The sequence below is a fragment of the Desmodus rotundus genome, chromosome 1, assembly GCF_022682495.2.
Source record: "Desmodus rotundus isolate HL8 chromosome 1, HLdesRot8A.1, whole genome shotgun sequence".
Classification (NCBI taxonomy): domain Eukaryota; kingdom Metazoa; phylum Chordata; class Mammalia; order Chiroptera; family Phyllostomidae; genus Desmodus; species Desmodus rotundus.
Genome location: NC_071387.1, coordinates 161557952 through 161573044, shown reverse-complemented (window position 1 = coordinate 161573044; position 15093 = coordinate 161557952). Strand labels below are relative to the sequence as shown.

General features: G+C 40.9%; 1 protein-coding gene across 8 annotated transcripts in view; it reads left to right on the top strand.

The window, feature by feature from the left end:
- RASGRF2 (Ras protein specific guanine nucleotide releasing factor 2) overlaps window positions 1-15093 on the top strand; it is a 188817-nt gene that overhangs the window by 58210 nt on the left and 115514 nt on the right. For all 8 annotated transcript variants that reach the window (XM_053912178.2, XM_053912176.2, XM_053912175.2 and 5 more), the window contains exons 3-4: window positions 12089-12236; window positions 14566-14655. In XM_053912178.2, the coding sequence (XP_053768153.1) occupies window positions 12089-12236; window positions 14566-14655 (238 nt within the window). The remainder of the gene's footprint in view (window positions 1-12088; window positions 12237-14565; window positions 14656-15093) is intronic.

Genomic DNA, 15093 nt, shown 5'->3' with positions numbered 1-15093 from the left:
TTCTCGGAGACGGATGCACAGGGTTGGTGACTAAATGCTGCTCTCTGGGTGGGCCCTGGGGCAGCACGCTGATATCACGGTCCAGGAACACTGTTCTGCTGTCCTTGCTCTCGGTGGCTGTGTCTGCAGGTGTTGCTCCGCACATAGGACTAATGTGGAATGACTAGCTGTAGAAAAAGGTCAGGCCTTCAAAGGTGAAAGAAGTATGAAGTTGGCAAGGTAGAGCCCCTGGGTCATTTCCCGACACAATCTTTGTCACTACTTCTGTTCCTTTCTACCTGGGAGGTAAAGTGAAGTAAATAGTTTAAAACATGTGTCTGTCTATCTTTTTCATTCCAGATGAGCCAGGTACTATTTATTAGTAACCTAAGTTCCTTTGTAGTTGCCAGGCAAATAGTGAGGTAGGCCAAATACAGAGTATGAATTACTTTTAAAATACTTAGATTTCAAGTAACAGATTTTTTTCCGTATCGTAAAGTCTGCCATATAACTATTTGGTGTTGAGTGGCACGTGTGCAGTGCCAGGGCGTGTGTGGTCTGGTGAGGGTGCACACTTCCGAAGCCGCTCCAGCGGTTTAGGTGATTGAACAGTAAAAGTTCTCTTGTCTTTGGATTTGAAGATTTGGTTAATAATTGATCTTTTTTCCTGAAGTCCTGACTTTTTGGTTCATTATATTTGCTTTTCCTTTGGCTTGAAGCCCAGGATTAGGTTCTTTGATGGCTTCCTTTTTATCTGACTGTTTTATAGCCAAGTTCTTCTATTTGACTTCTTTGCATTGAGATCCTTCCTAAGTTTTTGTTTTATAGTCAGGGAAGATAGTAACTTTCTCATTTAAGTGTCACTAAGTTGAGCTTTTGCTACAATCTTGGATCTGTGAAATTTATCCCGACTTTTATAGCAGAGCCAGAAAGTTAATGAAACTGATTCAGAGAAAAGATTTGTCAGCCATTTTTGCTTGGCATTGTCTAATTAAAACAACTGGTTAGTTGACTAAATATTTCACTTTTAGAGGACAGTTTGATGGCATTAATTTGCTACTGTTGCCTTTTTAATAGAAAGTTCTCAATAATTATGGTTTTATTGATCTCTCTTCTTAAAAGTCTGAGCTTTTGATTAAGTAATGACTATTTTAGCCTGAAATGAGGGTTTTTTTTTTTTTTTTTCCTGAGCCATAATCTTCCTGCAGATACTACATAGAAACAGAGAGTGCTCAGAATCCCTGTCTTGGTGACTGCTGTTTTCCTGGGATGGCTTCTCAGGGCCATCCTGTGTTGTCTGCATGTGCCATGAAAATCATATTCTTACTGCTGGCTTTTGTACTCAGAGCCGAATCTACATTTGGGTCATTTTCTGATATGTAGAGTTGCATTCTCCCTTAGATCTGGCTTAGGGAAAAATCTGTTTGGAAATTAAATTTTCATTTGAAGCTTTAACCTGGTCCGGGAAGCTTGTCTTACACTTTGCTTGAAGTTGGCCATTATTACATTTTGAGAACACTGCCACATTTAAAGATCATTTCATCACATATTACTAGCACCAGTCCCTGGGAAGCTGCTAGCAAGACTCTGTTTTGTTTTTGTCTGAATGAAGGAAAGCCAAAGCATTTTAACAGGAATGATGCCTGTGCCTATTCCATACGCGGCCTGCTAGTTGGGTATGGAATCTTGGACATTCCCAATAACCTGATACTTCATCTTTATTCTCTTAGTCATATCTGTCCACCATAGTTGACTTAGTTGTAAACATTAAGATAATCAAAAACGCTCACCCAGTTGATTGTCTGTTCTTAGCGCTGAAAGGCTGAAAAGACAACATCCACAGCCCTTTCTCTCCACAGTTCAGCTACTGGAACACTGACCAAGTGAAGTCTTGGTGGAGAGAATGTGGCCATGGCCTGAAATTGGATCTAGGTGTACCTCTTCCCATTCTGGACTAAGCAGAAGACCTGAAAGGCCTGGTCTGTGATGGTTGGTTGAGAAGAGAGGTGGAAGGTATTCCAGAGATATTTAGGGTAGTCTGCAAAGGACTTCATGATCACCTGGATATGGGTAGTATTACACCAAGGTGGCATCTAACACACCTCCCAGCTTGAGTCCCTAGTTTGAATGTTGCCAGTCCCTGGGAGGAGAAATGGTGAATGAGAGCAGGTCTGTGAGGTCAAGATGATGGGCTGGCCAGGAAGGGCATCTGCAGAGAGTTGGAGGGTGGAAAGGACATATGATACTGAGGGACCTCCCTCCCCATGGTAAATGTGTAAGGTGGGAGAGAATGAGTATTGGTGGCTACTAAGAAAGGTGTGTTTTGAGGGGGAGAACTGCTTGGGTTTCTGCCAAGGTTGAGATCAAGGAAGGGTTTAGGAAAATTGGAGATGTAGAGAATATTGTGCCTGGGCTGCGATTTCAGTGTTTGAGACTGCCCCACTGTCTTTTTCCTGCTTTCTAACTTTTTCAGCCGACACTGTGCTCAACCCCCACATGGATTCTCTTTCCTCCCTCAGTGTGTGCGTGTGGCAGGCGGTTCTTAGGGTTTCCTCTGTGGAGAGGGAGGGTGTCTCCAGGGAAAAGGAATTGGGCACAGGCTTCCATCCCATAATTCTCCTGGCAGATATAGCTTAGTAAGGGCTTGACAAAGCCCCTTCCTTCACCCTGTCAGTCTAGAACTTGATGAGCAGGGAGACTTAATCCTCCAGTTAAGTCTTTCAATTAAGTCCTGTCTGCTTGTCAACTTTAATCCAGCCTCTTGAATCTGTTTTTATCTGCAGTCCTTTTGATTACCTGTGCCTGAGGCAGCATGTTATTTCTCTCTCTCTCTTTGTCTCTCTGTCTCTCTCTCTTTCCCTCCCTCCCTCCTTCCCCCAACAAACACACACACACACACACACACAACACCATGGTAATTGTACCAAACACCGAATGCTCGTCACCTCATTCTTTTGACTTAAATAGAGGCACAGTTTAGAGCAAAGTGTAGGTATAAAGTCTGTCCAACACAAAGGGCCACTGTGTATGTCATATCATCCCCAGAAAATCAGCACTTCATGGAATCTGCACGGAGAAATCCCACACAAATCAAAAAAGACTGATTACATAGAAAAGCTGAAAATGCTTCTTATATCACCGCAAAACCACAGGGCTAGAAAATCCGAAATGGGCAGTGATGTTCCAGCCTAAAGCAATCCTGAAGCTGTATTTTCTGTCCTTCTTCTAACAGTAAGATTATCACCACTGTAAAGCTGAAAATGTGGAGTTTGTTTATTTGAGATACTAGATCTTTTGATTAGAATTTCTGCCACAACTTTGCCTTCAGATGTGCTGCAATGAGAGAGAATTCAACATTTTCCTTCCTGAGAGCCTGCACAGTGCAACACGAAAGGAAAGGGGTACCACGTGAATTAGGAACAGTTTCACTTGAGAGGGTGGTAGAACTTGTTCTCAATAGGGAAAAGTTGGGCTTGAATTTTCTTATTCTCAGCCCTTGGTTAATACTTTCACCTGCCATTTATCTTCCCTGCTCCTCACAGTGTTTCTGCTTCAAACACTCATCTCCCTCCTGAAGCACCCAGCTTACACTGCAGTACAACCTGCGTCTATGATCACAGACCAGGTGCCCTGTTGTCACCTGTGCACCGGCTCACCTTCGGAGGCGGGGGCACCTCATGACTCTCCACTGTCCCCAGGCGAACCATCTCTGGTTCAAGGCAGATATGTACCCCGAGCTTCCTCCCTCCGGTTTTCTTGCTCCATTAGTTGTTCCATTTCTCTTACAGTTCCAGTCTGCTGACTGGGCTCTCCCAACCTTGGCTTTCCTCCTGTGTTCTTTGATTCTCTTTAAATCTCTCCCACCTTAAAACAAAATAAAAGTAAAAATAATAATCAAAATCCTTCTTTGGACCTGAACCCTCCTCTACTCTGTCCTCTCTCCATGCAGGAGTGGTTTGGCTGCTCCCTCTCTTTGCAGCTCCTGCTCTCTTTTCAACCCTCAGGGGCAGGTTTCTGCCCCCACCACATGGAAACTGTTGCCACCTGGGTCAACAGTGACTTTCCAAAATGTTTCTTTCCTTATATAACTTCAACTTTCTGTTTATAATTTAATACTTCTTTTTGAATTGCACAAGTAATACATAAATGCAAGCTCTTTAAAACAATGCAAACAATGTAGGAGTAAACGTCCATAGCTAAGGTTATGGTTTCCATTCGTATTCTACCCCCATTACCATCCCCCAAGCCCGTATATTTCCTCAAAGGTACATATAGTTAATAGTGTAGTGTTTAGTATTTCTGTACATTTGAATATGGACAGGGAGCTAGAGTATATAATTACATACTCTTTTTATTTACTATTTACTGTTCATTTTATTTTCAACTTCTTTTTACACTAATTTGGAATTTTTTTAATACATCAGTATATTGAGAATTATATTATCTATTAAAATTCTCTTTTCTATTGCTTCTACACTGTTGCTCCCTCCTATTCTCTCACTCCTTTAATAATTCCTTCTCGTCCTCTTTTACGGCTTCTCTTGTTCTGTCTTTATCTTCAATGCGGCTGCTCTCCTGACCTCCACCCTTCTGCCTCTTCTGTCCTCACTTGGCACCCATTGCCAGGCTTCCACCCTGTGGGTAAGTCACCCTTTTCCCGTGCTTCTGCTGGGCTGGGTACCACGCTACATGCACCATATGCTCATGTTATTTAATAGTCACAGAGCTCATGAAGTAGGTGGTACGATCCCCATTGAGTCTGAGGTCTTAAACCAGATAAAATAACCCCCTGAAGGCTACCATTCTAGTTAGTGGAAGGGCTGGAATTCAGATCCAGGTCAGGCCTGTGCACATAACCCCCAAGATATATTGTCTCCAATATGTGTAGAAACTGACAAATTTGCAAATATGCATTTCTCTATATTGATATCCATTTGTCATGTTCCTCTGGGTGCTCAGAGTTACTTGATACTAAGCAAGTCCAAAATCAAACCCATTTTTCTTCAAGTGGCTTGTTGTCCACTTCTCTCTACCTAGGGAGTAATTTCCTATATACTCAGTCACTCATGCCAGCAGATGTCATCCCCTGTGCCCTCCACCCCCGCTGCTCACATCCAATCAACCACCAGTTGTGGACTCAACCTCTGGACTATCTTGTCTTCCTTCCTGTCTATGTCCATGGTGGTTGCCTAGGCTACTGCTCAGCCATCTCACCTGTCTCTCTCCCAAGTTTGCTTTCTAATCCATTCTCCAACAAATGCAATGTTTAGAATAGGGGCTTTAGTCTGTAAATTTTATCCTCTTTAATCTCTCTTAACAGAGGTGCTTGCATTTCCATTAGTTGCAAAGAGGACAGCATAGGAGAGGAGAGTTGGCTGTAGAGAGAGATTAGTGGGGGTGATATAGTGTTAGAACCACATGCTAATGTGGGACATAATTTTGATTAGTCAGGGGAGTGAGCTATTGATATAAGAGAATTTGAGAGCCAGAAGAAGTGGAAGATAGTAATGCTAAAGCAACCGTGAGTAATGAAAGGTAGGAAGACCTGGCGTAGCTTTATAAGGGTGGCCGCTGCCAACGCCGAGCATTGCGGAGACAGGAACTGCACTGTGATCCCCCAGGACTGGGCTTCCTGCTGTCCCAAAGGCAGCGTCATAGCCTGATATGAGCAATGCTGGTTCATAAGCATTTTCTCAATAAAACTGAGCCATTTTTCTTTAGTTACCTGTTATATGACTTTTCAGTTTGGGTTTTACTGTAGTTATTATTTATATCTCATTAGCATTTATATCCAGCCTATATGGCTAATATACTCTCTTTGTAAATATGTCTTTAATCAAAGTAACTTGGATGAGGTTCTGGCCCTAATAATTCTTTGCTCAGCTAATAGAATTTTTATCCTCCTTTAAAAATAATCAAGGCTTATGATTTTATGCTGTACTTTTGGTCTGGAATCTTTAGGATTTTATTCAAGTGTTTCCATTTATCCTGCATAGGATAGTGGTGGTTTGGTTTTGATTATAAATATTACACATGAATATTTTACATACATACATATATGCATGTAAAATATTCATGTGTACCTCAAACTTGCCATCCACCGGTGTTTGACAGATGGGTTGGCTTTCATCATGTTGATTTATATAGCTTAATTTTATTATTTCCTTTGGCAGTGAGAAACCATATTTTCCCCCAGTGGATGTTAAACTTAATAAAAAACAAACAGAACAGAAATAATGAATAGATTAGGCAAAAATTCTTAAACTTGAGCATTACCTAGCAACTAGAAAATTTAATCAGATAAAACATGTATTGGAAATATGGGAAAGAAAAACTAAAGCTCTGAAAATCCCTTCACTGAAGGGAAGCCATACCTGCATGTTCAGTTGATTTGACCCAGGGCTGAAGTAGACATTCATTTGCTAGTGGGATACACTAAGAAAGCTTTGTAACAAAAAGTTGAGAGGGTTTCCCAGTAAGAATAGTTAGTAAGCTAAGGAGACCCAATGAAATAAGTTGAATGACTTTAAAATTATGAAAAATTGAAATTATAATGTCAAGAAGAACAGAACATACAAAATAACTCAGATGACTTTTCATTTGAATGAGTGTTTTGTGCTAGCCCCATGTAAGGTGCTGGACCAATCTTTAATATTTTTGCCTGTATTATTGTGGAGCCTCCAACCCATTTCCCTCACCGCAAGCCCTACTTTTGTCTTATTTCATCAGAAGCAGCCAGTGTGATTCTCTTAAAAAGTTAGACCTTGCCACGCCCTCGATCAAAGCTCTGGCGTCTTATGCAGGGTGAAAACCTGAGCTTTTATATTAGTCTACAGAGCCCTTTATGCTTTAGAATCCTGTTTCCTCATCTGCTTTTATTACTTAGTCTCTATTTATAAACTTTTAAACATTTACCTTCTGTGCTCTAAATTTAAGCCACTGTTGATTCTGAAAGTTAAAAAGCAATAAGGGGCATTTACATCACAATTATACAAATATTATGTCCCAAAGTATGAAGGTTGGTGTTTGGTTCCATAGAGAATGAAAGGTAATCAGATGCAATTGAATATTTGCTCTTTGCAGGAGAATCTCTCGTGTGTTAACTTCTTATTTCTTTCTGGTTTCCGTTACTTCCTCTGGCTTGTATTCTTGCATTCCATGTCATCTTTTATCTTTGTTTTCTGTTTTATTTGGTTGGAAAACTCCTCATAATTTTTCTCCTGTTGTAAATGTGGAGGTTACTAAACTGTTTTTGTTTGGACCTGGCTCTGGGTCTGTAGATTGGTTGCCTGGGCTGGGGATTTAAGTTAAAAAATATTTTTCCTTCAATTCTGTATTGTAATCTAGCATCCCAAGTTATAGATCGAGAAGTATGTCATTTTGATTGTCACTTTTTAAAGATAATCTATGTTTTTTTTGGGAAGCTTTTATCATCTTTCTCTAGCCTAAGAGCTCTGACATTTTATCAGACTGTGCAGGGTATGAAATATTTCCAGTTAGCCTCTCTAGATAGCTTTCATATTTGAATTGTGCCGTGTTTGGTTCAGGGAAGATTTCTTTCGTTTCTTGATTTCTTCCCCATCACAGCCTACGTTTTTGTCCCTCTGGAACTTCCATAAGATAGATATTAGACCACTTGGGTCTATACTCCATGTTGCTCAGTTTTTCTTTCATATCTCCAATCTTTTGAATTTTTGTTCAATGTTCTTTGTTTTTCCAGACACCCAGCTTAGATTTTGGCCATGTCTAGTTTATTGGTTAGCACATTCATTGACCTGTAAAATTTTAATAATCATTCTTTTTTGTTTCCAAAAACTGTTCTTGTTATCTGGTTACATTTTTTCATGTAAGTCCCTTTTAGTCTTATAGCTCTGATAGCCTTCCATGTCTCTTTGAAGATAACAAACCTCTGTTGCCTGAATTAGCCTTGTATCCTCTAGCGTCTTTCTGTTTGTTCATTTGGGGCCGTATGTATTTTCTATTTCTGTTTAACAATTTATCCCACAATTCTTGAAACAATAAACAGTTTATTGTCTCCCCACAGTTTCTATGGGTCAGGAATACAGGTATGTTTTAGTTGGGCATCTCGGCCTGAATTTCTCACAAGGCAACAATCAAGGTGACAACCAGGTCTGCAGTCTCATCTGAAGGCTCGATTGTGGGAGGATCCATTTTCAAGTTCACACGTGGTTGTTGGCAGGATTCACTTCCTTCTCAGTGGTTGGATCGAAGCCTCAGTTCCTCATCAGCTGTTGGCCGGGGGCCTCTGTCAGTGTCTGCTTATGTGAACCTCTCCACAGAGTGGCTCACAACACAGCGCTGACTTCCCTCTGAGCAAACCAGTAAGACAGCAGCGGGGGGAGGCAAGCGGGATAGAAGCCAGTCTTCTTATAAACTAATCTTGGAAGTGCCATCCCATCCTTTCTGCCATATTCTATTCTTTAGAGGTGAGTCATATAGGTCTAGCTCACACTCAAGAGGGGGAAGGGATGGCATAAGGGCATGATTATTACCAGAACACAGCCATCACTGAAAAGACAGTTAGCAACTAAGCCACCTTAGATGCTGTCCACTGGAGAGGCCTTGGTTTTTGGAAGTTTGCTAGTGATCTTTGTTCTAATTGAAGGACGTTGTGGGTTATTACAGGTACCAGGACCAGGTTCACCTTGTGACTTGAGAATGTAGGTCTGTGTCACATATATAGGCTTCCTTTTGGGGTGTGCGGGGAGACAGCAGGAAGGCAGGATAGTACTCCCCCTTGTATAATTCCGTATCTTTTAGTGTTCACAGGCAGAAACTATGACTTGCCGCTAGCCACCAGTGCATGGCAAACAAGCTGGGATTGTTTCTGCCTTGATCCCATCACATTACATGGCAAAGGAGAAGGGATTTTGCAGATATAATTACAGTCCTAAACCAGTTGATTTTGAGATAATTTAAAAGGAGATTTTCCTGAGTGGACCTGACTTAATCAGACAAACCCCCTCAAAGGGGGACCAGGGCCTTCCCTGAAGTCGCAGATGCTCCTGCTGGCCTTGAAGAAGAGACCACATGAGTTCTATAGCTGCAAGAAAATGATCTTTTCCAACAGCCTGAATGAACTTGAAAGTGGGTTCTTCTCCATTCAAGCCTTCAGATGAGAATGCACCTTGACCAACATTTTGATTGCAGCCCTGTGAGACCCTGAACTGAGGATCCAACTAAACTGAACCTGGACTCCTCACTCATAGAAACTATGAGATAATACACATGTGTTGCTTTAAACCACTAAGGTTGTGGTAATTTGTTACACAGCAGAAAATTAATGCAATGTATTTCCCTCCTAGTCCCGCTCAGTGCTTTTGCTGTTGTGGTGGTCCTTTGTGTCTGCAGTGGGTGTCTGGGGTAAAGCCAAGCCCTGTGCTCTCGGAGTCCAGCTTCCTCTTTAGGAAGGAGGCCCCTTTCTACAGACGACTTGGGCTGTGACTTGAGGGAGCATTATTGAGGCTAGTCGCGCCTTTTATTTTCTTATTGTGGATGTTGGGAAGAGGAGGATCCTAATTTCCTGATGTTCTGAGAGCACTTTAATGAAATGCCCTACCAGTCATTTCCTTGTCTATTCCCATTCTTTGTGTTTGTAGAGTCTGACTTCGAGGCTTCTCTGGCCACTCTTGTTGGGAACCATGCTTATACAGGGGCAGGCAAAGTAGGCTTACAGCTGCGAGTACTCGAAACACAGTTTATTCTTATATTGTCAATTAATTAATTAATTATTTTATTTATTATTATTATCAACCAACTTTTGTCTACCCCTGTATGTAAGGTTTCCTTTACTCTAATCTTCCCACTGTTCTGATTCTTCTTGGTTTTTCTCTTCATGGAATTTCATGTAACTTCTGGTTTGTTGATGGCATATTTTCCTGTTTTATAATGCTGTTATGGTTTCATTCTTACTATAGAAAACCATCTTCATAGCATTTCAATGGAACCTTAGAATTGATGGGAGGCTGATGCTGGTGCTGAGTCTGCATGAACTCAGCCACACATCCTAGACTGGACCTTTTCTTTTATACGAGAAAATAAAATACTATTTTGCGATCTAATACTGATCTAATATATTTGGAATAAATTTGGCCATGTTTCTGATAAAATTGATGAGAAAGGGCAGAATTTTTATAATATAATTACTTTTCTCATTCTCTATTATTACATTCTCCCTTAAAAGTTCTCCAAAGTGTATTTCTATGAAGACTCTCCTCTTTTTCCCCCTCTTTTTCTCTTCTTCCTACTTACAGTTATGCATCCTTTCTTTCTACTCTCTTAGGGTAATTTCTTAGAACAAGTGACTGAGAAACACTGCTGACACTATGGTTTTCTACCTCTAACAGCACACACGATGTAAGTGCTGAGGATTTGAGATAATTGAACTAAAACTGTGATTTTAGAATTGTTTTAAGACTCTTTTAGTTCCAAGTAACACAAACTTATTTTGATTTAGTTTAGGTTAAAAAGAGAATTTATTAGATGGAAACTGCAATATCTCACTGAACCTAAGGCTAAAAATTATATTCAGATGTCACAAGGGTCTGGAACCAGAATGGAAAGAGACAGGCGCCCAGGTCGTCATTACTTTCTGTCTCAGACTTTCTGACTTTCTCGTCTCTACTTTTTTTGAACATCTGATGTTCTTTTCTCTCTCAGAAGAATCACTTTGTTTTGGCATAGATGTGGCCAACTATGGCTGCCCAACGATGGTAACCTGAGTTTCCAAGTTCATATCATCTCAGTTCAAGCAGCTGGGTATGAGGCACAATCCCAGATTTTAAGAAGAAAGAATCTAATTGGTTTAGCTGGGGCCAGTTATTTTTTTAAGATCAGTTTAATGTGGTCATTGAGGGCAGGTTTTATGGTACAAACTTGGCTGCCAGAGCCCAGTTCCCCAAAAAAGAAGTAAATGGGTAGAAGATCAGGCTGATATCTCCAAACGCATCTGCTGCAATATTCTTGTTTATATCCAGTGTGCTGTTTCCCATTAGAGGAAGTTTAGCTTGTAATTAAGAACATGGGCTTAGGGTCAGACAGACTTGGATTTGAATCCCAGCCAGCCCTGCCATCTACAAGTTATGTGACCTCTGTGAAGATCAAATCCTTTCTCTCTACATTGGAAGGATAAAACTATCTTCTTGAGTTTCTGGGAGGATGAGATGAGAATATATATGGTACTCCCTACACAGTCGATTAATAAAAACTATTGTTAATTATTGCTATTATCATACCATTTGGGAAAGATTATGTAAATGGAAGAAAATACATTTTTACCAACTTGTATACTGCAAGAAGCTCTGGCTACAGAACTTTAGATTCCATAGAATGGCATAGTCAATAAAAATCTAAACAGAGTTTATCTTTATCACATCGAAGAAATGGACACAGGCTAGATTGCAGGAACCAGGGCCCGAAGAATCTCACTTATTTCCAGAATGAAATGCCTGCTTCTGTTGCTTATGGAAAGAATGTGCAAAGGTAGTCAGTGTTCTCAAAACACTGTGCAAGTGTGGTGGCTGCCGGTAGGGTCCTCAAAGTTCTCTCCAGCCGGTGCCTGTTCCGATCCTTGTTGCACTTCCTCTACTTTCTGGCAAGTCTTTTCTGATTGGCTGGTGTCTTGCTTGGTGAAATATTTTAAATATCATCCCTGGAAACCAAGTATGTGACATCAAATCAAAGACTTCGGTTTCTTTGTTAAAAAAAAAAAAAAGATGTGCTATTTTCTTCATAGAACGATGGATTTCCTTTGTAGTTTTCTCACTGATACGATAAAATAGTGGGTAGCAGCCATCATGAAATGAACTCTAAGTAAAAAAAATATGTAAAATTATAATTATTCAAATTCAATATCGTTAAAGGATGCTAAAAGTTAGAAGAAGTTTTAGTAAAAACAGTATGTAAAATTATAATGACTCAAATTCTTTGTAAAGGGTGTCCTATGTGAACCAAAAGTTAATGTTTACATAAAGTAGAGTTAGCCAAACAAGCTATGTTTCTGGTTTCTTTTAAAAATGTGGTGCATGCTTTTCTATATGGAACTGTAGTGGAACAACATCTCAATGACTAACTGTAATTTTTTCTCAAGTTATGCAGACATTTTGATTGAGAGGGAAGTATTGATGCAGAAGTACATTCATCTCGTTCAGATCGTAGAGACAGAAAAAATTGCAGCTAACCAACTGCGGCATCAACTTGAAGATCAAGATACGGAAATCGAAAGGCTTAAATCGGAGGTATTTCCCGGTTGACGATGCCTTTTCATTGTTTCACGCTTACCGCCATCTCCTCATTACTTAAGGCCTATCGGGGCACATTTTTAATCCCAAACATGGTTTCTCTGCTATTAACATGTACGTGGCCAGGCTACCGATCTACTAGTTAGAAATGAATCTAATGTCTGTGTTAAAATTAGGCAGATATACTTCAGTAAAATATCAGGATTATAGGCTATTTTTAAATTATCTGTGCTCCTGATGTCCTTCATTTGATCAGCTATCAGAGTTGACTATAATATTTAATTGTTTTCAGATTGACTGTTATGGTAAAGATAATTATGAGTCTGTCATAGATTCAATTAAAGTCCAAATGACAACTAAGGAAGGACCAAAAATGAATTCCAAATGACTTTACTTTTTCTGGATCTAAGGAGTCTAACCTTCTTCCGTCTACAATTTTGAAAAATACGTTTGAATTAAAATGTAAGACATTTGTTAGGGTGCAAAGTTAAGGGTGTAAGACATTTGTTCAGGGAAAAAATTCTCCGAAGTTGGAATGCCTGCCTCCCTCTTCTCCTCCCCCCTCCCTTAGTATGACCTTCTCAGGCCCTATGCTCCCAGGTAGTGAGACTGAGGCAGGTTAGAGCAGAAGGTGGTCATAGAGTCTGCAGCCACGGCTGTGGGCCTGGGCCCTCCCTCTCTGCAAGGTGCCTCTGTCTATATACCTTGTCTTGCTGTCCTGTCACTCCTCATGCGAAGTGATCAATGGTTAAAGATTTGAAGAGGAATGTAGAAAGTGAGTTTTTCCCCCTCTTTCTCACCAGCAGGGCATTAGTATATTCTTAGCTTCAAAGAGAAGTGTTGGACAGAACGAACTCTACTGCTAATTGTATTCTTGTTGACAGAAACAATTTAGGCTCCTCAGCCTTGGTAACTTTCTTGTCACTTTCCTGTCATTAGACAACTTTTTTCCCTTCCTTTCCTCACTCCGTTCCCTAAGACATGCTCTGTGAATCCTGTGAGGGGGTTCACCTGCTTTCTGTGTACATCACCCCCGGTGCGCAGAGCATGGGCCTCAGCTAGTTCCATCTGGGACCCGCTGGCTTCCCCAGTGATGATTAGTTGCAGACCGTGTTCACCATATCATTAGTGTTGTTATCTTCCCAATTCAACCCTGAAATCTGATACACTGAAAACAACAACAGAAAACCTAACAAACCTGCATTTTAAAAGCCTATGTCAGGCACTATAATTTAAAAGAAAATTGTTGTGTTCTTTCTTTGCCATCGTACAATAAGCTAGAGCAGATGCTTGTCTGCAAAGTGAAAGAGGCTGGTATTTTCTAAGAGAAACTCAGCACCAAGTGGTGCCCCCCGATATTTATTTGTGTGTGCCTATCTGTCTGCACTGTGTTCTGTTGGAGCCTGAATATAGACTGCAGTTAAAAACTCTTAGTAGCAGGTGTATCTTGTGTGGTTGCTTGACAGGAGCCATAATTTACTTCTTATTCCTTTATTTCCCCACTTCCCTGCCAGAACATGGCAGAGATGTGTACTTGGTATTAGAGGTAAAATGTAAGGACAAGTCAGAGGGAGCAATTACGATCCCTTAATTTTGTGTTTGCTTGTTAGTAAATCTGTTTAGGTTCTTATGTTTGTAAGAGCCTGCAGCTGAGCAGTAGGTAGTCCAGTGAATTTTGTCACTAAGTGCAGTTGAGCGGCCACCTGGTTTTGAATTGCCCCTCACTGGTTACAGAACTGAACTGGAGGTAAAAAGAGGTCCCAGATTGTTTCGATCCTTTTTTACCTTTTTACCTTTTCTTGGTGGGCTGGGTCCAACGCTAGGGCTCTGAAGTTCCCTTTGCAGTTGCCATTTCCCCCAGGAGAGCTGTGAGTCTGCTGACCTGTGTGTACTTGGAAGGCTGCAGGCTGATTATTGTCACCGGGGAAGCAGGAGCTGTGAGCTGAGTGGCTTTGCATTTGGAGACCACAGGGCATTGCAGGCAGCTGCCTTCAGGCAAGGTGGTTGACATGTCCCTTAGCTCCTGAGAAGGCCTGGCCTGGTCATTACTGGCAGTCAGGGCTGAGTTTTGGGCCAACATTTCACCTAACCCAGACCCCAGTTCACACTTCCACAATTACTTCTCATAAGCACTGCTGTTTATAACAAAACAAAAGGCTTGGGGTAAAGTTCATGCTTCCCCTGCTGCGGCACCAAAGGCAGAGAGAGTGAATAAGAAGTGAATGCTTCCTGAAGATCTCATGAGCTACCTTGAAGGTGTAACTATGGGCTATAGCAATAATCCAGTATTTACCAAATCATGAAATGGACCTATTGTGTGTTCTAGATTGTTGCTCTTAATAAAACCAAGGAACGAATGAGGCCTTACCAAAGCAATCCAGAAGACGAGGATCCAGACATCAAGAAGATTAAAAAGGTAGGATGCTGGGGTTTTCTGGCTGTGGAGGCACGGTGACCAGTTGGCTGTTCTGTAATACCGTCTTTGCCACCCTGTCCTACGCTGAGAACCTTGGTGTTTCTGTTCTAATGGTTCCCAGACTTGCCCTTCAGAGTGATCCAGACATGACTACTTTTCTAGAGAAGTATCAGCTTAAGATTTCTTTCCAGTCCTGAGAATCCCTTGTTTGGACTCTGTGGGAAGGATGCCAACCAGACAACAAGATAATAGTGTTCTCTAGTTGGGTTAATTAAGTGCTGTTTAACCTCCCGATTTCATGGTTCTTTCATATTTTGGGGGAATGTTTTCTAAATTACATTTCAAAAATATTTCTTTTAGCCATAGTCTTTAGTGCTTATTTTTTGAACATGTGAGAAGTTTTAATACATCACTACATCTGCTCAGATTTCTAGTCAA